At 40.3% G+C, this 25,850-nt stretch overlaps 1 protein-coding gene across 2 annotated transcripts in view; it reads right to left on the reverse strand.

Moving 5' to 3' along the window:
• Positions 1-3,098: 3,098 nt before the first annotated feature.
• LOC145989215 (uncharacterized) overlaps positions 3,099-25,850 on the reverse strand; it is a 159,572-nt gene continuing 136,820 nt past the window's right edge. For both annotated transcript variants that reach the window (XM_083124521.1, XM_083124522.1), the window contains exon 4: positions 3,099-5,769. In XM_083124521.1, the coding sequence (XP_082980647.1) occupies positions 3,982-5,769 (1,788 nt within the window). In that variant the 3' untranslated portion in view covers positions 3,099-3,981. The remainder of the gene's footprint in view (positions 5,770-25,850) is intronic.

The raw sequence follows: 25,850 nt of genomic DNA on the forward strand, positions 1-25,850 counted from the left end.
AAGCAACAAGACAAAAAACCGAAAGAGAAGCGGAGAAATACATGGAAGAGACCTAAGTAGAGAAAAAGAAACAAGTAGAAGCACGCAATAGCATGTGGAAGAAGATAACTTGCGATGAAAACAAACGAGAAATCCAGATAATAAACGTAGAGCAACAAAGGAACTGTAAGGTAGGAAAAATGCATGGCATATTGGACAGGAATAAGATATACAGGGTGTTTCTAAAGGTCGTTTACAACGCTTGGGAGGTGATTCCTCACACGAAAACAAGCAAAAAGTCTAAGTTCCATTTTTACGACTGAGGCTTCGTTTCCGAGATAGGAGCCTCGCAAAAGGTGACAAAGTGAACGTCACACCTAACTGGGACGAATACTATCACAGATAGAGAGGCGGTTCCAAGGGAATCATAAAGGAATCGTATGTGCTCAGTCCGGAAGTCACTATGAAAAGTTCACTGCACGCATGCGCAATGGAGTCCTCAAAGGAATTGGGGATTTCCAGCAACAACAATGCATGGAAAAGGTATGTAACGCAGCAAGAAGGACCGTGACAATGAGAAATGCGTTCAAGACAACACATCCCGACCTCAAACATCAAAACATGACCACCGAACACAAAATCCGAAAAGTTGAGCACGGTTGCATACCCCAGTTACACGCGAGGAATGAACGAATCATGTCATGTGGCATACGAGAGACAGGAGGAGGGAAAGAAAAACACAATATCAGATGATTGCGACAACGTGTATTTTTACACGCGACAACTACGTAATATCCCCCCCCCCCCCACACACACACAACAAACAACAAATGCTACAATATCTTACGCACAGACAGTCCGTGTCACTGTACACCAACTGAAGATGTCACTTTCACCACACAAAGGGGGTGGGGAGCAATACCAAAAGTGTTCGCACGCGATCATTGTGACGTAAAAGAGACCAGTTTTGGAAGCGCTGCACAGGCAAGTCTGGCTCTCGTAGTCTACGTTTGACCTTCATGACTGCTGTTCCCGCGAGAGGAGCTCGAAGGGTTGGTTCTCTCCGGCAGTCGTCCCAATCGTGTTGCAGGTGCTGGGATATGATCAGCAGTTCGCTCTAGGTTGTCATACGCATTGAAGAGTACTAGTATGTTGCATTGAAAGAAGTTGACGTGGTGGAGTGGGCAAGTCAAGTATCGCAACAATTGGTCTGTGGTGTTCGTACGGTGATACGGCCAATTTGTGCAGTGTGCCAGTGTTAAACAAAAACAATACTTTGCAGTTCCAGCTCCCTATTACACAGATGGCTGCGTATACGACCCAGCAGCTAGCAGACATGCATCTCATGTATGGGGAGGCACGTGGTAATAGCCGTGAGGCAAGGCGTCTTTATGGAGAACGCTTTCCACATAGACGTTTACCGTCTCACACCTTCTTTCAGGTAGTGGACAGTCGACTGCGTGAAACAGGGTCAGTGTTACCACCGCGACAAGAAGTTGGAAGACCCCGAAGTGTACGCACACATCAGTTTGCAGAAGATGTGTTAACAGCGGTCGCAGAACATCCTGGCACCAGTACGCGAGTGCTCGCTCGGGCACGAAACACGTCTCATGTGAATGTTTGGCGAGTGTTGTCAGATGAAGGAATGCACTCTTTTAAACTGCAGAAAGTACAAGAACTGTTACCTCGTGACTTTCGCCCTCGTATGGAGTTTTGCCAATGGTTGTTGCATCAGCTGGACACAAACCCTCACTTCGGGGCAAACGTATTGTGGACAGATGAAGCCATTTTCACCAGGATGGATGTCTTCAATAGTAGAAACAGTCATGTATGGGACTTTGACAACCCACATGCACTTTTTGTGGCCCATCACCAGCACAGGTTTTCAGTGAATGTGTGGTGCGGGATAGTACATGATCATTTAATTGGACCATACATTCTCCCTGTTCGCCTGAATGGTCGCACGTATCATGCATTTCTTAGTGAGGTTCTGACTGAACTGTTGGAGACCGTACCTTTGGCACTGCGGCAAGAAATGTGGTACCAACACGATGGTGCACCAGCTCATTTCGATCGTAATGTACGACATTTCCTGCATGACGTGTTTCGCAATAGGTTCATTGGTAGGGATGAGCCTGTGCCATGGCCACCGAGGTCGCCAGATCTCAACCCTCTCGATTTTTTCTTCTGGGGAGAAATGAAAACCCTCGTATACGACACACCTGTCACATCAGCTGAGGACCTCGTTGCTCGCATCAACGTCGCCGCAGCGACGGTAGCAGATACACCTGGCTTGTTTGCTCGTACTCGACAATCCTTGATTCGTCGCTGTCATCTCTGCGTAGAAATAAACGGCAGACATTTTGAAAACCGTCTGTGATTATTGCCCTCGGCAAATACCAGTGAGAACACTTTTGGTATTGCTCCCCACCCCCTTTGTGTGGTGAAAGTGACATCTTCAGTTGGTGTACAGTGACACGGACTGTCTGTGCGTAAGATATTGTAGCATTTGTTTTTTGTTGTGTGTGTGTGGGGGGGGGATATTACGTAGTTGTCGCGTGTAAAAATACACGTTGTCGCAATCATCTGATATTGTGTTTTTCTTTCCCTCCTCCTGTCTCTCGTATGCCACATGACATGATTCGTTCATTCCTCGCGTGTAACTGGGGTATGCAACCGTGCTCAACTTTTCGGATTTTGTGTTCGGTGGTCATGTTTTGATGTTTGAGGTCGGGATGTGTTGTCTTGAACGCATTTCTCATTGTCACGGTCCTTCTTGCTGCGTTACATACCTTTTCCATGCATTGTTGTTGCTGGAAATCCCCAATTCCTTTGAGGACTCCATTGCGCATGCGTGCAGTGAACTTTTCATAGTGACTTCCGGACTGAGCACATACGATTCCTTTATGATTCCCTTGGAACCGCCTCTCTATCTGTGATAGTATTCGTCCCAGTTAGGTGTGACGTTCACTTTGTCACCTTTTGCGAGGCTCCTATCTCGGAAACGAAGCCTCAGTCGTAAAAATGGAACTTAGACTTTTTGCTTGTTTTCGTGTGAGGAATCACCTCCCAAGCGTTGTAAACGACCTTTAGAAACACCCTGTATAAAATTAGCCACAGCAGGAAATGGACAACGCGAAAGTGAGTAAGGTAATATTACTGGTCCCTAGATGTTTGTACTGTGATTTATGGATAATTAAGATTGGTTTTCAATATTTTTACCTGAGTTTGAACAGATATCCTTTGGTAAACATTAGAGAGACAAGAAAGTGAGCTGACAAGGGTGAGGAAAATAATGTTTTGTGAGCCCAGCAGAATCAACAGAAAACGACAAGAATGAATGATGGTTAGATGAAATAGGGAAAAAACACAAAGGAAAGATCATGATCTGCCCTTGACTCGAACTCGGAACCTTCGGGGTCGAGATCATGATTTGATACGTGCATGTAATTCTGATCTATACTCAAAGCTTGTTTGCAGTTTCAAATGGAATGCAATCCACTAAATGTACCTTTACTGGGCATCGAACCTACCGCCTGATTTCAACGAGGAAGCTATGGGGAGGTCATACTCATATCTACTGATAACGAAAGCAGATTTCTTATCTATGAGATAGAACAAATGATAAATGCACCATGTATGCTCAAGATTTCAGTTTTTCAGTGATATTTGAGATAAACGATTGGTGTTATAAATATTGAGAATACTTATGTAGCATATATTGCTGGGAATTCCATGACACAATTTGACGGACAATACCACGTCACCCTGCAGAGCACTTGATGAAGTTAACCTGAAGCCATTTTGTCTGCACCGGCTGACATAAGGATCGAAGGACTTTTGTCGTTAATCTATCGAAAGCTTTAGTTATATCACCTTGCATATTTGCCTCACATTCACTCATACGCCGCGGAAAATCTCGCACAGAATATGTCCAATAATGTCTCCGGTTCCACACATGATCACAGATTCGCGGACATATTAAAATAAATACATCTAACGTTAGAGGACGAACTCGTGTCCACTTCCGGCTACATCTACGACACTCTTGGTTTTAGTCTGTGTTTTGATGGACAAGTTTTTCCTCCTGGTTGGCCAGGAGAGGAGATATGGCTTTATTCCTTGCTTCCTCCTGACATCGTCGCCAAGGGCCTTGATCCAGAGTCCGCCATTTTGCTCAGTTTCGGGGATCGACTTCGGATTGTCCGCGAAGAGGTTGGCCGTGCTAGTCTCGGAAATATCCTCCAGGGAGAAGCAGCGGCGGATTTCCTCGCAGCTGCCGCTGGTCGAGGAGTTGTCGCTGCCTTGATCGAAACTGTCCGGCCCCAAAATGGTCGCCTGGCGCTGAAGATGGCGTCTCTTGTTCTGGCTGTCCGGAGTTGGCGATCCGAACTTTGGACTCTGATCCTCTTCGGAGTACGCCCTGGTGATCAGAATCCTCGGTGATCGCTGCGGAGTCCTCTTCGGAGGAGTCGAGGCCTCCTCGCGCCTCATGAACCTCTGGAAGAAGAGGTTGGCGCTGCTGAGGCTGTGCCCCAAAGTCCTCTTCTCCTCGTCGGATCTCCTCAGCAGCAACGGCGTCGGAGTACCTGCCATCGGACTGTTGAAGACGTCCACCGATACGCTGACGCTCTGCGGGGACCTGAACAGGTCATCGTCGGACGCGTTGAAGCTCGGGACTTGGAGCGTGTTGAAACTTGCATGCTTGGTCCGTTCTCGGACAGACCTGGATCGTTTCGGGAGAAGATCGCTGGAAGTTAGTCCCGAAGGTCTCCAGGACATTTCGGAGGCTATCCTCTGGATCTTCGGGCGCGGGCTTCGGTTCTGTTCCAGCAACACCTCGGACAGGCGACGGTGGAGGTTCAGCGCCGGGCGACCTAGGAGACCCAGAGGAGTGAGGGATGGTCTGCGAGAGCCACAGGTGGACGGCGTCCTGGCTTGAATCTCCTGGTTGACCTCACTCTTGGTCATCTTCTTCCGCCAGTAGTTCTGGAAGGTCTTCCTCAACACTTTGCTCTTCACGCCGTAGATGAAGCCGTTGATTGGCGGGGAACATGTCAAGAAAGAAGTGGCGAGAGTGCAGAACAGTGGATGGACCTGATCCCCGACGCTCGCTTGCCACAGGATCATGCAGTAGTACGGGACGTAGAGGACAGTGAACGAGCCTAGCAGCTGAAGAACGGTCACCACAGCATTGCGTCCTCTGAACTTGGTCAGATAGAACGGATTTCGTTGATGAGTGATGGTGACCTGCGCCGATAAGGTGACCTCATAAATCGCCGACGCGATGCGATGCCGATGGTACCTGGCGATCATCAAGATCCTCAGGTTGCATCCAAAGACCAGCACTGCAGGTATCACCAAGGTTGCTAACGTCAGGACGGCCGCGTACCAAATGGCACCATCGGATAGGGTGAAGTCAGGAGCGCACCCGCCTAGGTCCGGACTGTACCTGTACGGGGCGGCGACGAACAAAGGTGGAATGCAGAGGATGAAGCTGATCATCCAGGAACCACCCAGGAAAAGCGCCACCTTGCGGGTGCTGACCAGGTTGGCGTAGTGCAGGGGGGCTGATATGGCGTAGTAGCGGTCGCAGTTGAGGCCGCAGACGGTCCACAGCGCCACGGGGTGCAGGAGAGTGAAGAGGAACCCTTGGAAGCTGCAGAGGGGCGAGCCGCCGACCCATCCGCCGCGGAGGATGCTGGGAGACGAGAAGACAAGGAACACAGTGCAGAGGAGGATGTCCACGATGCCCAGGTGGAGCAGCAACAGGTTGTTGGCCGACTGCCCCTGGAAAGAGACAAAGGAATTGGTCCGTGTATTGACACTAGAGCAGTGGCGTACTCAGGAATTTTATAAGGGGGCTATGGATTTATTTCGAAGTACCCACAGACTGGGGATTAGAGTACTCGTTCGAGTATCCCACCCTCGAGTGTAAACAATGGAATATCATTTTAATGTGACAATAATCGGAGACACATGTAGGTATGTAAAATATCCGTCTTGGCAGTTTCAGCCCACAATCATCTATTTCATTTTCATATATCAATGTATTGGTAAGATAGAGTAAACTACATTTAAACATGGAAATAATGACTACGTTTACTGAAGTTTCAATTTCACTGCATCTTTCACATAATGATCCATATTTGAGGGCCCACTACCTCAGATAAATTACTGTTATGCATGCACTACTGGGATTCGAGCATACACCGCTCGTTTTGCTTGTTCGAGCGTTTTTCGCTCGAGCGAAGAACCTCTCGATTCCGTACGCTACCTAGCGTCGTCCGTGTGAACTATTTGGCACTCGAGCGAAACCCTCTCCACGCAGCACTCTACTTGGGATCATAACAATACCTTCTTAAATCGATACATGCCAAAATATATCTTTGTTTACATACTACGTCATTATTGGTAGGCCATGAATCGTTACACGGTATCATGGCTGATTCAAATGCGTGTTGGACAGGTGGAAAACTGACATGGATTAAACGCAGTGTTCCTAGTGAGTGTGGATAAAGTGTAATAATTGCAATGTGAGTTCGGGTTGCCATTCACGGCCTACCAATGACGGCATTCCACCGAACCAAAGAAACTTAACACATTCTTTAAGAAAGTATTGACTATATCCTCCCAACAATCATCCGGCTAAGTCACAGGCCCTGAAACACACAAAAATATATCTTGTTAGTTAGCGACGCTATTCTTTTTATACTAATCGCAACTATGGTTATTATACTACGCGAGGATTTGAACCTGCAACCATCGATGGCCGAAATTGAGCTTCAAACGATCAGCACACTCGTAAGACAAGATCTCAAGAGACCAAAATACAAAGTAAATGAAATATCTGATTGGCTTTCGAGGATGAAAATCTGACTATTTGCGAGATGTATTTTTTAAAAGGGGAAGGTTATTTTTTAAAATGTCAGATTCATTCTAGAAATACCTCCAAGAACAGTTCTCCAAGAATATGTAAGATTTACTCTACAAAATATGTAGAAATGTCAGCATGATTAGTCAAAAATACGCCATGTTGATTCCATACAAATATATTAGATTGTTTCTTCAATAATACGCAGTGGCGTCGCTAGGCCATCTGCTTTGGGGGGGCTGCAACCAGATACATGACTTACTACTATTGTAAATATTTTTAATGTTTGAAAATAGCAAAGTGATTAATAAGTCAATAATATATAACAAGCATAAGGAATTAAAACTAACATAGACTTACTGCATTAATTTTTATGAAAACAGATGGATATTCTTGTCCTGTTTTTCTAATGCTGGTGAACTATGTCTTTATGTATCAGCTGTACTCTGCGGTTCGAATTTCTTGCAAAATTATCAATAACACAATTCATGACACTCTTCCTTTTCTATGGCCAGTATTGCAAGTGAGGAAAGTCTGTCTTGGCCCTTACTATTACGCAAAAATGTCTTGATTCTCTTCAAACAGCAAAACTCCTCTCACACGATGCTGATGTCACAGGAATTGTCACTGCAATTTGCAACATTCTGCATAAGTTCGGAAACATGTCTTTGGGAATGGCGTTCATTAAATGTACTATGGATGTGATGGTGTATGTCAAGTAGTGATGGGTCGTTCGTGAACGAGTCGTTCAAAAGTAACGACTCTCTCTTGTGAGCGGTGAACGACTCGTTCACCAGAATTGAACGACACGTTCAAAGAGTCGTATGTGTGCCACGACTCCTCCGCCCGCCAAGCAACTATTATTCCATTATTCCCTCTCCTTTCCACGAATTTTGCGAGAAAGGCGTATGCGCAAGTGTATACTCGCCTGGCGGCCGGAATTTTTGAAAGAAAGCAAGTCGATTCTGCGGGCAGCAAATGGGGACTGGAGAGGAGAGGGAGGGGGGTCCTCTCTGTTCCTTTTCCCTACCCCTAGTTTAGTAAAAAGCTGGCTGAAACGTGCCGTGTACGATGAGAGGGGAAGGAGCATGCTCGCGAGTCGACTCTTTCCTTCGTTCAAAGAGTCGTGGCACACTTTAGCGACTCTTTGAACGAAGGAAAGAGTCGACTCGCGAGCTCGCGACTCGCGAGTGTTGTTTGCAGAGAGAGCGCGCGCAACCTCAGCCCATGACGGGCAGCGAAGAACAGCCAACAAATTTGTCCTGTAGTTTCAAGTTCGGCCAAACCATTAGCGCTAAAATTACAAGAAATTAAATGTTAGTAAAAATATTAGGGGAGTCTTGTAAAAATTTTGGGAAGGTGTTAGGCACAGACCTCTTGATTACAATATTCCGATTAGCCTATTTTGAGTTGTTATTGTTTAAGTGCACTTTATGTGCAGATAGGATAGTCGGGACTTGACCTACAGTTTAAAGTGGGATCCGAACCTCCACTTTGTATTGAACACGGTACCCCTTGATTACCGGCGACGTTATCACTACGCCATCGGGGAGACCCGATTAGCCTATTGGAGCATAAAAGTGGACTTATAACAATTTTTGCCAAGCAGACCATTTTAATACATGACAGCGTTAACCAGTATGCTATTAGGGTGAATCAAGCGATTGTTACTTTTAATTATTTTCTAAAGCGCCGGCCTCCATGGTGGAGTGGTTAGTACACCTCATTACTCATCCTGATCTTCGCGATTACACAAAAAAAGTGACAGAAAGGCGAAGTAAAATAAACCAAATCAATCAACCAATCATTATTTTCTAAAGCAAGATCAAAGACAATAAACACCTTTTGTTTTCTGTTACTCCAAATCCAAAAATGACGTAATACAAGCAGCAAGCACAAGTTCAAATGATAAACCTTTAGTGAAAATAACAAACATGTATTAAAACAAAAATTATAACTTACAATTTTTTATATTCAGTTAAGAATTACCTAATAGAACAAACCACATGATAATGAATTAATTATAAGTGGACTCGTGAAATGAAGGTCTTTTTATATTTGAATACTACATTATGTTCTGTTTTTCTGATTTTTTAAATAAAGAACCTGAGAGACAAACACACGCTCACACACGCAGTTATACGCAATTTCTTATAATCCGATCTATAATGGATATTCAATTTGTTATAACATTAATTTAATATATTTTGTGTAATACAAGGAACAAATTTGAAATTATGCGGGGAACGGTGGGGATTTCCCCTCTAACGATCATATCATGCAATTTCCCAATACAATCGCTCTCTCTTTCTCTCTGTATGCATGTGTACATACATATACTTACATATTATACACGTGAGATTAGAAGATTAAAATTTAAATCACATTGGAATGATAACGTTATTAGAGACGAATCACAAATTTACTCCATTAGAAACACAGCATTATATACAAAATAAAAGTAAAACACAAATGAAAAGCAAAGATAAATATGAAAATTCAGTGCGCAAAATCATTGCAAAACAAAAATGCAATCAATAAAATTAATATTGACAAAACTAACTCAAGTATTCTATAATGTATGCCGGCGTGGTTAGCACATCAAGGGTCTCGAGAAATATAGTTTAAGGGATGTAAGGGATGATCCTTCCACGTAGTACACCCAATTGTCAACCTCACTTCCACGTAGTACACCCTGGACTGCATTTTGCAGACTAACGAGGCTCTGGCGTCTATACCTACGGCCAGTATAATTTTCGTAGGAATGTGTGTGTGTGTTTTGTCCTTATGTGTGCTGAGTGCCTTTACAGCCTCAGCTTTTAACCGGTCAGATTATTTTAATATTTTAGTTACTACAGGACATTACAGTTATGTTATTTTAGTTGTGGTAAGGGTCTGGATCCCGTATAAAGTGAAGGGTGCAAAATAGCCTAAGTGACGCACACAAAATTTTAAATTCATATTCAATCATAGCCTTTAGTATAAAACAGAGATGTGATGGGGAGGGCCGGCTCCCGTGGCGGAGTGGTTAGCACATCGCGGCACGAGGGCAGGGAGTCCTGAGGCCGATATTCGGTGGAAACACATAGCGGCTCCGGATACCACTTTTGCCCAGGCTTTGCTCTTCTGCCACTTTGGCTAATCGCGAACATGAAAATCAGTGATGATATAATGAAATTGATGAAGTGACACTCAATTCCGAGATTCCTCTTAGCGCACTGTTCTAACCACTCCTCCACGGAGGCGACTGAAATTGTTGGAAGTGAATCAGTTTCACAAGTAGCAGGACATTACAAAATCGCAATGAAAACAGGGCCAACCCTTCCAAAGTTGGTGAGCTGATGAGAGACACTCTGTGTAAAATGTACTGTCCGAGAATCTCGTCTCATTGGAGTAACGATACCGATTTATGCTTTGAAATCGATAAGCGAACAAGACCAAACAGGTGTTTTTAACTTGAAATCAAATCGCGAACAAGATATGCATTCTCATTCACGAGTTGAAACGATGTGCCAAGTCATCTTGTCTCACCACGATACTCGATCGAGTTGCTCTTCCGCTTCGTGCACATGTAAACCTTTTAATTTACACGTTCAATTTTATTTATCCAAGAAAACAAATCTGTTAACATGAGAATGAACAGAAGAAATAAGCTACTAGTTATTTTCCCATTAAGGAACAAACAAATTTTAAAATGCTATAATTTCTTATAAATTAGCATGGAGTAATTATATTTTATAATTTATTAATTCAATTTTAATATTTTAACTGCCTAACACGCTTTGTTGTATTTTATGCATCTTTTATACGTAATTACTTAGTATTGACAGCGAGGATGAATGAATTTTACGTACAGATAAGCTAATCGGGACTGGATCTACAGTTTAAAGTGGGATCCACCAGGTATCGTTAGAAGGCAACGACGGAGGATGGATGGTGATTAGAGTAATTGACAAGAGGTTAAATACAGATTACCACTCATCTCTGGGCTGGGGTTCGAACCCGGAACTTTCGGTGTCAATAGGCTTACTTTGAGGAGGGCGACACCACTTATCTGTCACTCCAAGATTATTTCAAGCTGGCCAACATAGAAACCAAGAAACAAAGAACATGCACCATGGAGTATGTTTTATTTATGTTATTCGGCCATCCTTTCATTCCTTGTTAAATCCTGGTAAGGAAATCGCTTCCTGTCTCGGATTCGATCCTCTGTGGAGGCACCTTGCCCAATGATTTAGACCCCCAGTTTAAAATGTAGCTTCAATCCCGAGCATGAAGTGAACTTTAAACATTGTCTGACAAAATCGTTTTCATATGACGTGAAATATTTCATTAACATTAACGTGTAAATATTTTACTAATGAAAACAGCATTAAAGAATAAATATAGAAGTTTAATCATAAATCTCATCGTACATGATACTGCAAAAAATCTTTTATTGAATGACTGCAGAATTAGGAACAACTACGCAAGATGGACATGGGTCATGTTCACGAGTGATATAAACAGCTGTTGGCCATCTGCGGTGAGCCTACGTGTTAAGGTGTTTTACTAGTAGAAAGCAACATTAAAAAAAATACATACGTATAATTTGGCCCGCTTTATAGAAATTCGATCATACATTATGATATTGGCAGAAACTTATATTGAATGACTGTAGAACAACAAAAAGCTATGGACATGGATATGGGATAAAAGTGCTCCCCTGTGCATAGCACCACGCCATGAAGGCGTATAGGGGGTGTGGTGGTAACGCCCCACACTTTCTTGATCCGGTCGTGAGTGGGGGTGATGTGATCAGCATCACGCCCCTGACCGCCTTTACCCCCCAGGGTTTCCCCCAGGTACCCATGTTATTCGACGCTGGGTGGGCGCCGGGGCCGCTTTCACCGTTAGAAAAGTTCCCGGATTTGAACCGGCCGGGGATCGAACCCGGGACCTTGAGCATGGTAGTCAGACGGATATGGGATGGACATGGATAATGTTCAAGAGCGATATATATTTCTTAAACACAGCTGTTAGCCATCCGCGGAGAGCGAGCGGGTGGATCCTACTTTAAACTGTAGATCCAGTCTGCTGGCGAGACTGCCGCACCCGCGCCTTGTGTAAGTGAGCTCGCGACTCGCGAGCGAACGATGAGTGAGGAGAAGAGTCGCTAAGGCGAGCGAGTCGTTAAGGTGCTTAATGACTCTTCGTGCCGACTCGCGAGTCGTGAACGATGAGGGAGGAGAAGAGTCGTTAAGGTGCTTAATGACTCTTCGTGCCGACTCGCGAGTCGTGAACGATGAGGGAGGAGAAGAGTCGCTAAGGTGCTTAATGACTCTTCGTGCCGACTCGCGAGTCGTGAACGAATGATGGGGAAAGAGTCGTGGGACTGTGCTGTGACTCTTCGTGCTGTTTCAAGAGTCGTGAACGAGCGATGCTCGTGGAAATGCAAGCATGTGTCGCAGCGCAGATCTGGAGTGCATTTTGTTGCGATATTAAAACCAGTGATCGAATGCAAAAAAGGAAGAATATGTAATGCACGTTATTACTAATAAAAGGTTGATATAATTATATAGCATTTCTGTGTATGCTATCGTACTGCATAATTTGCATTATCCGCAATATGAAATGTAAACTGAAACAAGATACAAATATAGAAAATCTCACTCATGAGACAGAGTAATGAAAACAAGTATGTTCAATAAATTTTGTTTGTGTGTGTGTGTTTACTGTTTACACATATATGTATATCCACACACATACAGAATCGTATTTGTATTTTTCTTATTTTATGCCGCTTTTCTTCAAATTTTAAGTAATCGCGACGATGAGGATGATGCGTGATGATATAGATGAAGGGACACTCGTAAAGAATATCCTTGCCCAGACCGGGACTAGAACCCGGGAACTTCTGTGGCAAGATCAAATGTCGATTACTTCAGAATCTTGGCCATCTAGTCGGCTACACGCACACATACATGCACAAAAATGCAATACAATTTATTAATCTTGAAGGACGTACGTTGTGTTCGTTTACTTAAATACAATCATCTGCTTCAACACCTCCTACCCCCTTCCCCCTCTTCAGGCATGTGTTTCGAGAAAAAGAAGCTTGGCGACTCTTTTGAACGACTCATTTGAACGACTCTTCTCAGTGAGCGAGCGCTCATGAGTCGACTCGCACAAATGAACGGCTTGAACCATCACTAATGTCAAGTTCTTCAGGTAATTTTTTGTATCTATAGGTATGTTCCTGCATTAACAATTGTTCAAATATGTTTTCTCGAAATACTGTATGTAATAATAGCTAAAAGTTGGGGGGGCTTACCGAGGGATTGGGGGGGCTGAAGTCCCCCCAAAAAGGGTTTAGCGACGCCACTGATAATACGTGAGGTTTATTCTACAAAATAGGTTCGGTTCATTCTTAAAAATGTCAGCATGACTAATAAAAATATGTCAGAATGCTTTTTAAACAACTAATGCTAGAATCTGAGCCTTCCAATATCTAGAAAATAAAGAGTGTCCCAAATAAAACCGGTACTGAACGATACATACGATGCGTAACGGTTTTATGTGGGACACACTGTGTAATGCCTGTACTTTTTAACGCGCATTATTAATGAATGTTTCTCAGAAGTCTCGGGTTCGAATCCCGACTTGGGCCTTTGTGAAAGTCCATTCATCAATTTCATCACATCACCACTCACCCCCATGTTCGCAAATTAGCCAAAAGTGGCACAAAAAGCGAAGTAAAACTAACGAAATCAATCGAAACATGAAGGTTTTCTCATAGTCCATAATCTTGCTTTTTTCCTAAAAGTTCACCATTTCCCCGCGAGATAGCGTGATGTATCAGACCGTACGACATGCCGACTGGTGTTAAATGCATCAACTATCTGAACGTTTCATAAGCGAAGGCACACGGAAGAAATCGCCCCAAAAACGTTTTTCCAATCGGAGTAAACGAAATTTCTTACCTTAGAAGAGAGGTGCCTTCTGAACGCATGCTGCGCATGCGTCAATTGTAGGAAAAAGGACAGCTTGCTCTTCGACGACATTACTGAGCATTTCTACATTCTAATTTCTTCATATAGGAGAAGTATTTATTTTACACGAGAGCGATCAACTAAGCTTATATTACATTTCTTGGATCTGAAGTGAAAGAAAGTACTAATTCTTTTCCCACAATTGACGCATGCGTCACTACAGATCCAAGAAATGTAATATAATCTTAGTTGAGCGCTCTCGTGTAAAATAAATGCTTCTCCTATATGAAGAAATTAGAATGTAGAAATGCTAATTAATGTCGTCGCAGAGCAATCTGTCCTTTTTCCCACAATTGACGCATGCGTTCAGGGGACGCCTCTGCCTTAGAGTAAATCTCTCAGGAATTATTAAACCAATAAACAAATATAATATTAGATTAATCTACCCGACAGTGTAGTATCTAAGGCACTCGCCTTGTAATCAAGAGATCCTGGGTTCGACACCTTGGGAACTAGTCAGGACTGGGGCCTTCCCGATGGCGCAGTGGTAGCGTCGTTGCCTTGTATTGTAATCAACGGGTCCCGGGTTCGATACCCGGTGGAGGCACATAGTGGTTGGGTTCCCACTTTAAACTGTAGGTCCAGTCTCGATTAACCTAACTGTGTATAAAGTGGACTCACCAAGTCAACCAACCAACTAGTCGGGAGTGGACCTACAGCTTAGAGAGGCATCCGAACAAAAGCTAAATATGGAGAAAATGACACATTAGATATACTTCACTCTCTACTTATGGAAGAAAAATCTGGATCGTGTCTCGAGTTTCGGAAAAAAATCTACTTACCAATTAAACTTCGAAAAGTTACTTTGGACTATAGTTAGTTGCGGCTCTCGAAATGCAACCCAATTTATGTGCGTCACCAGAACATTTGGAAAGGGGGGGGGGGTCAGGCAATTGATCAAACTTGAATACTAAAAATAATAACAATAATTATTCTTATCATTTACAAAATAATAACTAATGCAAACTCAATATAATAAACTAATTTTATTGCAAATTTATTATTATTATTACATCATTAGGGAGATTTTTTTTACTCGATTCACCAGATGGGAGAATATCCAGCACAACTCTTTCTTAAAATTTTTACTACCTTTTATGCAGCTAATGCATAGTTATTGTATTTTGTTATTAACTTTAACACACCTCGTTCTATAGCAAAAGCTTTAAAACTTAGAATGAAATTTTAGCCATAGTTGTTACGTTATGTCCTCGCACATAAAATTCTAATTTTTCGAATTTTGGAAACAGTGAAACAATTTTTTTCTTGGTTTTAGTGGCAGAATATGAAAACATAAACTTCATCGTGTATTTTACACTTAATATTTTTTTAATTAACGCATTTTTATTTGGTTATTCAATTCTAATAATAACTAATCGAATTGAATTTCCGTTATTAACAATATTATTAACAACCTTTATGATTTTTTGTAACTTGAAATGAACTATGCCAATTTCCAGGGCGGTCGGCGACCCTATTCGCCCCCCCCCCCCGCCTGACGTCCATTACTCAATTATATTAACAATTTAATCATTTTGAAAAGTAATTAGTTACAGTTACCGTTAATTTTAAAGTAAATTTGTTTTCTTTTTCACTTTCATTGAAATAAATTAATTCATTACAACGAGACGGATGCTTATCAAATAAGAGTAAATTTTAACCATTTTTAGTTTTTAAAAATCTATTTCGCCTGAATAAATTATAAATACGTACAGTACATTAGTTTTGACAAGTCCGAAATATAGGCCTACTTAAGTCTTAAAAGTTAGGCGTGGGATTTACACACCGGGAGAATCAACTATGATTCAATGACGTCATCACAAGGCCCTTGACTTTCTGAATACTAATAATAAAGGTGTAGTACAATTTTAACAGTTTGTAATGCGTGTTAACTAACGTTTAATTATGTTGGAATATCTTAATTCGAAGATTTTTTTTCGTTCCTGGAACTCTGAGCCCTACAGAAAGATTTTTCTTTAGCTGCCAACCACTATTCACATTGAAAATTATGTGGATCTTTATTCTCATATACTGAATATTGATTGTTAAGTTCTAGTTATTTTATTCCTCTTTTGAAACATTTTAGGCACTTACATGCGCGAAGTAGGTAAATATAGAATTGATGTATGAATAAGGTGATAGTAAAAGATCATGGTTAAAAAAGGATATTTGTTAAAACTGCTCTATGTGCGCATAAAAACTCACTTTCTCACATTGCCAAGCATGAACCTCAAACCTAAAAACGCCCATAAAAACATGCATCCCATTACACGTTAAAACCCCACCTCAAGCAACGTTGTCTACATGGTAACTCCATGTAAGGCAGTTTTAACAAATACCTTTTATAACCATGATCTTTTACTATCACCTTATTCCTTGTTCTTTTGTGTAAATTGACGTAGGCATGAAGTAATTCCGATTGCCAAGAAGTGCACCTGAGGAAGATACCAATTTCGTCTCGAAACGTTGTGTTTTCTATAAAACATATACTCACGAACCGTAAGTAATCATTTTATAGTATTTTTTTTTCTTTTAAGTATTTATATTGTATTGTATCAACGTGAGTAAGTTGCACACACCTTTCTTATAAAATGAGTATATGTATAATGTTTGAATTACCCTGAAATCTACTTCTGTACTGCAAGCATACGAATCTGAACACAGGTACAAAACGGGCATTTAGGGAAATATGCTGCAGGCTCTATTCGCAAGGAACTGTAGCATGTTCGATGTCGTTTCGTTGATGTCGTTCTAGGACCTTGATAAAATTTAACTATAATTCACGCTTTTCAAGGCGAACTTTCCAAAAATTCAAGGGTACAAGTAGATGTTTTCTCGATTTCAACCTTATGATTCAATTCAATTGAACGGAATATATATTTAATTTAAGGTTCGGAGTTTTCATGTGCCATTTCAAATACTCAGACTCGAAATACATCTACAAACACAAGTCATAAATGTTACGGGATGTATTAATCCAGGGGCGGTTACTGATATTGTTGCAGTGTTGCACAACGACCGGATATTTTACAACAAAATTTCATACTTTTTGATAGGAAAACAAATGAAAAAATATACTATTAAATATATTGAATATAAACAAACAATTTTGCCCTTCATTGCTTCATAAAGCAAATTCCATTACGATCCGTGAAAATAAAGGAGGCAACCTGCGAGATTTCACAGTGTATGAATAGATGCACAGGTAGGCGTTGCAGCGCCGGAGCAACGCCCTGATCTCTACAGCGAGGAGTATTGGAGCGAAGTTCAACGCTGTTCTTCCTATCCCCTGCTTCAGACGGCTTGGTCGTTGCAATGGATTTACAACACACCAAGGTCAGGCGATCCGTTTCGGATCCACCGGCGGGTGTAGTGAGGGAAGAAGAGGACGGACCAGCAACAAACGCTTGATTGCTAATTCTTCCATACACCGTTACAGAGCAGCAGCCAAGTTCTCACTGTCCTGTGTCGTAGAGCAACAGACAAAATGTCCACGTTAAGCAAAGAGAAATATTTTATTTTGGGGAGAATCTTAACCTAATTTAAAGTATGCTTGAAACTTGTAACAATTTGATTTGATTTGTTGTTTTTTTAAATCCACTTTATGCACAGAAAGACTAATCGGGACTGGACCTGCAGTTTAAAGTGGGATCCGAACATTAAAGTACTTCTTATGTAATCACAAAAAACACAATTCTGCATGCTGCCGAATAAATGGAAAATTCAAATTTTGTATGATGATTAGTAATTGTACTCCTCGAAAGTGTCACGTGTCACTCTCATATAAAATTATAAATACATATAATTACATTATAAATATATACAAATTAAAGTTATATAAATATATTGCATATATATTTGCTGCAACCACCAACATACTGAACCACGAGCCGCCACTGTATTAATCTACGAACAATTGTTAATTGTATAAGAAGTTCACACTCTAATTTACCTGATCAATTTCAAGATATCTTGCAATAATCTTTCGTCTGTCGGATAGTTTGTTCTGCAAAGGACACTAACATAGTGATCCAGTCCCTGTAATAGAGTCCCGTAAAAATTTTATTTATGATTTGTCTATTCAATGGAACCTAGTAGAATACATGTAGGAGAGTCAGAAAAACTTGGGTAGACATCACCATATTCTGGACCGGGTGTTTTAGACGCCATTTTCCAAAATGGCCGACAGCGACAATATTTTGCTTTTATTTCCGCTCCTGAAACAGTTAAAGTCATAATTTTGGTGTCTAAATATATGTTTTGAAGGGTGAGGAATCGAATAAAAGGGTTCCTGAAGTTGTCTGGTTGTTATTTATTTCAGAAAATATGTTTTTTTGTTTTCAAGAAATGTCTACTGGACTCTATTACAGGGACAAGAGTATAATTTTGTTTTCATTTATTACACAATTAAACAAGAAGCCTACTTAACTGTATGTTTAGGGTAATAAAGCTGTCAGAACTGAATTATATAATTCAAAATTCTAATAATAGTTTCTGTTATTTACAGATTAACTACCATTAATTAAAAATGGATGAGCAAAGACGAATACCGGTAGGAACAAAACTGGCAGATGTTCAACAGGAAGAACAAAATATATTGTTTGATGTGCAGAAGTGCATTATTTGTCAGACTGTGGACAGTAACAAGACTGTTACCACAGTTAATGGTAGAAAAAGAATTCACGAAGCAGCCGACATAAGAGATGACATAGTGGCAAAAAGACTGAAAAGTGTGGCGGCTGAAGAAGTGTTTGTGTATCATGTGACAAACCAGTGCTATAAAACGTATACTTTAAAAAAATCTCTTGATAAAATAGTGGCCGAAAAGGATATAACAGTATGTGAAGAACCTGACAGCAATGAAAATGAAACTGCACAAACTTCAATGAAGACAAGGTGGTCAACAATTTCGCCACGAGAGCCTCCTTCGTCATTTGTACGCCCAACACACATCCGATGTATTGTCTGTGGTCATCAAAGTCACAATGGTATGCGGGATAAGTTTCGTATAATTGAATCTGAACGAGCAATTTTTTTTTTATCTGCAGCAATCTATTTCCAAGATGACGTTTATACTCGTGTGGCAGATCTGGAATCAGATACTCAAGTGTTTGGTGCAGACTTACTGTACCATAAGGCATGTTTAGAAGCATATTTAATGAAATATGAATATGCTATGAAAAATGTAAAAGAACAGAAAACCATTTCAGCCAAAGCTGAAGCATTTCAAAAAGGAAATGAAATTATTGGCCCTAAGTTGAAGGAGGGATATGGCTTCACACTAACGGAAATCCGTGATCTGATCAATGAATTGGCTGGTGAAGATATAATTAGAAACAATGAAGTTAAATTGAGACTGCAAAAACATTATGGGGAGGAGATAAGCTTCAGTTCTTCTGGTAGAAAAAACGAGTCCTTGGTGGTTTTTTCAGCAAATCTAGGGTTTGATGAAATTGTCAAACGTATGCGGAAAGTACATAACATCAAATCAGCTGCAAAGGACATCAGAGAGGCTTTAAAGAAAGTTGACTTTGGACTTTCAGATAAATTCTGTGATTCCGAAGAACTGAAGAGGTCATGGAAGGCTACTGAGATGCCTGATGAAATGTTAACATTCTTGTCTGTGTTTTTAAATATTAACAAAGGCCTGCTGTTATCATCTACAAATGAAGACTATTCCAATTTAGATCAATCCGAACTTCATACACAAGACAATGATGAAGAAAGTGAGGATGAACATGGTGCAACCTTTAATGAAAGGAAAATATGTGTATCTGCAAACATAATGTTCCAAATACTGTATTACTCTCTTCATCACGGCAAGAAACAAACACCACTGCATCTCATGGTCGGTCATACCGTATATGATAAGTGCAAAAGTAGAGACTTAATTACCTGGATGAACAGAGCATTAGTGTCCGTGAGCTACAATGAAGTGTTACGTAAAAGACAGCTATTAGCAGCATATGCTATACAAGCAAGTGGAAATGGGAACACACCTTTGCCAAGCCATTTTGATACTAACAGCTTCACTACCGCCGTCATTGATAATTTTGATCATCAAGATTGTTCAAGTATATCTGGTACTCATGATGCGCATGACACAGTCAGTGTTCTATTTCAAGTTTGTCCAGATCCAGCAAAACTGCCAGTCAAATCAAGAATATCTCAGAGTAATCTTATCCAACGAAGTCACTACGTACGAAAGGAATTACCATGTCAAAGGGTTCTACATTATAAGAGACCAGACAGCAAACCATGTTTTCATGAAAATTTCAAAGTTAAGGAAGACCTGCTCTGTAATGAGAGCACTGAAAAGATACATGCTGAAACTGAATTTGCAATCACTTTAATTAAACATGGGATTCCTGAAGATACAACTGATGATCTAATTGTTCCAACATGGGCTGGATGTCGTGCTTTGGTATCAACAGCTACTCCACCTCTCATGCATGTGGGATTTCTTCCATTCATCCCCAGGCCAGTTACAGAACATGCTACAGTTTTCTTTTCATTGAAAAGTTTGCAGAATGTTTGCTCACAGTTAAAACAATCAGCTTTACCAGTATTTTCAGATGAGGGTGTATTCCATATCATTGCTGATATTATGATGAGTAGCCCTTCTGAGTTTCCTGACATCATTCCAATGATCGGAAACTGGTCTGGACTAATGCAACTCAATACCACGGAACTAAACGAGTGGATTTTGTATTTTACAGCTACATCGAGCAGTCACTAAAAGATGGTGAAAGGGAAAGACGGAGACATGCTGATCCAATTGAAATGATGACAATCGAATGGGACACTCTAATTCCTATACAGATGGACAGATTCTGGTCTTCAAGTAAAAACAAACAGCTGCTTCAATTGTCCGCTGCTACCGGTTTTATTGAACATGCAAAAATGACTAACTTAACTACAGTGATAAGTGGAACCATTACAGGAAACAATGATACCAGAGATGCCTTCATAGTTATGAACAAAGAACTTCAAACTTGCTCTGACCTTCACACCTTTGTAGAAGAAGCAGATTCCAGAATGATACTCCATATATTCCATGCTGTTCAGTCAGGCATAACATGCCTCATAGTATTATCTAATGACACTGATGTAGTTGTTCTCGTCCTTCGATATCTATTTGAACTATTCACGAAAGGATTAGAAGAAATGTGGATTAAAGTGGGAGTGGGTGACAAAGTGCGTTATGTGCCTGTACATACGCTGGGGAGAAAACTGGGAGCTACGCTTTGCAGCACTTTCATTAAGGCACACATCGTTACAGGTAGTGATGTTACAAGCAAGATAGGAACAAAGCCATCTTCACTTAAAGCATCACCAGAAACATTACTAGTTGGATTTGCAGAAGAAAATACTCTGTCTGAACAAACACTTGACAAAGCAGAGGAATATCTCGTTCAAGTTTTACATCCATCCTCAAAGTATAAGACATTTGATGATCTTCGTTATTCATTACACAAACAGAAGCACATATCTGAGCTACCACCCTCATCTTTCTCAATAAGAAATGGACATTTGAGAAGATGTTTTTTTGTTCTGCAGGAATGCTTAAAACTTTCACGAAGCTACTTTCCTGATGGATCCCTTCAACCAACCGATTATAGATGGTGCAAAGATGCGAATGGTGTACTAAAGCCTGATATCTGCCTTCATGAAATGCCTTCTGAGCTACTAATACAGTGTACTTGTAAAGCATGTGCTACTAGTAGATGTAAATGTCGTATGAAATATTTACCATGCACTGAGTATTGCAAATGCGGCGAATAATGTCAAAGATAGTGTGGGAGAACTATAAGAATTATCATATTATTATGCAGATTGATGCAATAACTTGTAAAAAACATTTAAGTTCATACTTTTCATAATTATCATGTGTGCTTTATTGGAATATAATGTTTTAATGTATGCTTTATTTTATTATATTTTTTCAAATCCTTTATGTTGTGTAAATGTAACTTTCCAAATAATTGGTCAGTTTTTGTTCACATTATCCTTTATAGATGCAAAAAAACAAAAAAAAACATATTTTCTGAAATAAATAACAACCAGACAACTTCAGGAACCCTTTTATTCGATTCCTCACCCTTCAAAACATATATTTAGACACCAAAATTATGACTTTAACTGTTTCAGGAGCGGAAATAAAAGCAAAATATTGTCGCTGTCGGCCATTTTGGAAAATGGCGTCTAAAACACCCGGTCCAGAATATGGTGATGTCTACCCAAGTTTTTCTGACTCTCCTACATGTATTCTACTAGGTTCCATTGGATAGACAAATCATAAATAAAATTTTTACGGGACTCTATTACAGGGACAGGAGTATAGGAAATGGATTGCGACAATTCAGTTTTATTTTCCAGCCAGCTGTCTTTATTTTTCCTTTCTCGATAAAAATAAAAGCTAAATTGTGAAAAACTTGCATCAGGGCATTAATAAATTGATAGAAGTTAGGAAAAAGATAAAGGATTTAAGAAGATATACTGTGAACAAGTCTAGTTGGAGAGAGATTGTCTTTTGTCTTTGTTGAATGTCATTCATGTAGTTTTTTATAACATGAAGTTATAAGTTAAATAAATGTTGTTTTGCTCGTTAACATTTTACCTAATTGAAGATTATTACATAAATATGTATAAATTTACGTCTACGGAGAAAAATTCACGCAAATTCAAGCGAAATTCCAGAAATTCTCGGTGAGTATCTACCCTGAGTAGGTAGAATCACAACCATGCAATAGCCTCCACAATGCCGTAAACAGAGCTCCTCCTTCAGTCTGAAGAAACGAAACGCAGGGATCATATTAGCGGGGAAAGAACTTCTACCCCCTCGCTCAAGAAGTTTAGGCTCGAGTCTCCATTCTGCCCGAGGGACTTTCATTAAGCGACAATCATTTGTTTTCATTACCGGCCTAGCTGTGATTACGTCATTCGGGGAAGTGGAATTGAGAGTTAATGAGAAGATACGGGGAAACGGCTTAAGACAGGGTTTCCGAGTCCTAGTCCGCTGGATTTAGCACACAGGCAATCCCGAAGGTTGGCTAAACCAGAAGAACCTTGCCTTGCTTATTTCGAGCTTTTCCGTTCGGAAACCTGTTGCTCTAAAGGGAACCATACACGGCCCGGATTATCTCGCACGGCCTCACATCTTGCCTGGTGGAACCATTTTACATCGTGGACTGTATTTTCGGGCCGTTTTGTGAAGAAACATTCATGGAACAATCATCCAATGACCATGGAAGCGGCGTTGCAAAGGATTTACGATATTTGAAGATTGACCGAAAATGGAGTATCGGATCCAGTGAAATCCCTGTACTTAAATGGATTACGATACCCAATTTCTTACTTTGAAAAAGTTGATCATAAAGTTAATTGATTGATTGATTTGGTTTATTTTACTTCGCTTTTATGCCACTTTTGAATGTCTGTCAACCTGTAGTAGCACCATTTTGAATTCGAAAAATTCCTATGCCAGGATGATCTATGGGTTTTGTATAGTTTTGAACAACCTTTAAAAAGTTTTGAATCCGACTCAGTTTTTCGTAATAAATTCAAAAATGCTACTACAGGTTGACGCCTCAGTAGCACTTTCACCAAATTCAACGGAAACGATGCCATTTCGTAGTCTAGGTTACGTATCGTTTTGAACAACCTTCAGAAAGTTTTGAATCCGAAGGACAGCTTCAAAAATTCAAATTCAAAAATGCTACTATAGCAGCACTTGTTTTGAATTCGAAAAATTCCTATGCCAGGATGATCTATTTGTTTTGTATAGTTTTGAACAACCTTAATCGGTGTTTCAAAATGACGAGTTCAAAAATGCTTCTTCAAATTTGCAACTCAGGATAAGTTTCAACAAATTCTACCGTTGAATTTTCCATTTCTTAATACACTCAGGACTGTGCACATTACACTAGAAATTGTTTCATCTTAACACGTAATATTGATGTTGATAGTTCCTTAGAAAAGCGGCCACGCCTTTTAATTTTGTCCGGATTGCAGGAGCGTAATACTGATAAAATAGTGTGGACAGATAGAATGTTTATGAGTAGAGCCCGGAAGTTTGGCAAAATGCCTCTTTTTATCTACTGCATATATTGATAAAATTTTTCCGGATATACGTTTCTCATGTTGTTTCGAATGTTTTAGAAGCCTTTTCATTTTGCCTATTTTGCCTATTTTGGACCCCACTGCCTATTTTTAATTATAATGCCTTTTTTGCCTTTTTCAATTAAATTTGACCATTTTTTAAAAAAAATGTGTATATAAATTATTTTTCTCCTAAAAAACGTTGTTGGCATTTATTTTTCTTTCGTTTGTTATGTGAATAATTTTCGCCTTATTTAAGTAATATTGAACTCATGCATGTTTCAACATTGCTGAAGGAGAAAAGTGTGAGAAAAATGTATTTAATGCTCAGTTAGGATATTGCCTTTCGGTTAACATTTCCTTGTGCTGCTGAAGTGCTGAAGTGGACAGGTTGATTTCGAACACAAAGAAGATATTTCTGAAATCTCCCTCTCGAACCCGAAAATTTAAGGAAGTTGCATCTGAGCTTAGTTTACCTCCGCAACCAGTGTTGACCAGATGGGGAACCTGGATATCAGCAGTTATATATTATGCTAACAACCTTGAAAAAATCAGTGAGGTGATAGATGCTCTTCCAGAAAATGAAGCGGCTTCAATTCGTGAAGTGAAAAAACTCCTGTGCTATTCAAGTTTATTTTTGCACATTATGGTGCATTTCCAGAGACAATTACAATTACAGAACTTAAAAAAAAATACCTTGTAGCATCCATGAAAATGTACGAGGAATCTATGCAGCAGATGATGGAAGTGCCAGGAGAAAAGGGGTCAGCTGTTGCGGAAAAGTGCTAACGGGTAGTGAGTGCAAATGAGGACTTGAAACAATTGAAAACAATTTGTGATATTCTAAAAGGTGAAAATGATGTTACCGAAATGCGTCCAGCTACATTAGCTTGTTTTATGTATGCTCCAATAACTTCTGTCGAAGTAGAAATATAATTTTCTATTATGAAAAACATTCTCTCTGACAGACTACTATCAATGAATGTTGAGTAATTAAAAAAACACCTTGTAGTTATGTGCAATCAAGACGGAGAAAATTGAAATGCTCTTCCCAATGTAGATTTTAACATGTTGCCAGAAATTATAGATAAAAGTAAGCGACTTCCAAATGTGCCTTTTTTCGGTTTATTTTGCCTTTTTTCATTTTTAGTGCCTATTTTCCACATTATAAATGCCTTTTTGCCTGCCTATTTTAACGAAAATAAATGCCTGAACTTCCGGGCTCTATTTATGAGTTTTACAAGCACGTATTCTCTGGCCCTCTTACTCTCATTCTCTCTTCTATTTTTTTGTTTTTCTTTCGCCTTTTCTCTTTGCTGCTGCATCACTTCTTATTTACCCTTTTCCACCATTGTCCTCTGCTTGTAATCCAACCACATCGCGCTAAGACGCCAGGTGTACCAGGTTCGAATCCTGGCCTGGGCATGGATGTTTGGAGTGTCCATTCATCAATTTCATCACATCATCACCCATCCCCATCTTCGCAAGTTAGCCAAAAGTGGCACAAATAGCGAAGCAAAATAAAGCAAATCAATCAATCAATCAATTGTATTACAGCCCTCTCTTCCGCTTTCACCGTTTTTCTAATGTTCTTGTTAACTGTCTCATTTTTAGTATCTCTATCCATTCCAATCTAGAAAGAAGTAGGGAAGGGACTCGATGTTTTCACCTGTTGTAAAACAGCTTGTCTACCATTCCTATCTCTCCTGTTTCAATCTTCACATAATCTCCCTATTTCTCTCCCTCTTGAGTATCCCTAGCTCCGGTCTCCGTGGCGGAATGCATAGCGCGTTTCTCGGTTTTGAATCCCGGCCTTGGAATAGGTGTCCCTTCAATCAATTTCATCTTAGCATCACTCATCTTCA

The sequence above is a fragment of the Lepisma saccharinum genome, chromosome 6, assembly GCF_977018435.1.
Source record: "Lepisma saccharinum chromosome 6, izLepSacc3.1, whole genome shotgun sequence".
Classification (NCBI taxonomy): Eukaryota; Metazoa; Arthropoda; class Insecta; order Zygentoma; family Lepismatidae; genus Lepisma; species Lepisma saccharinum.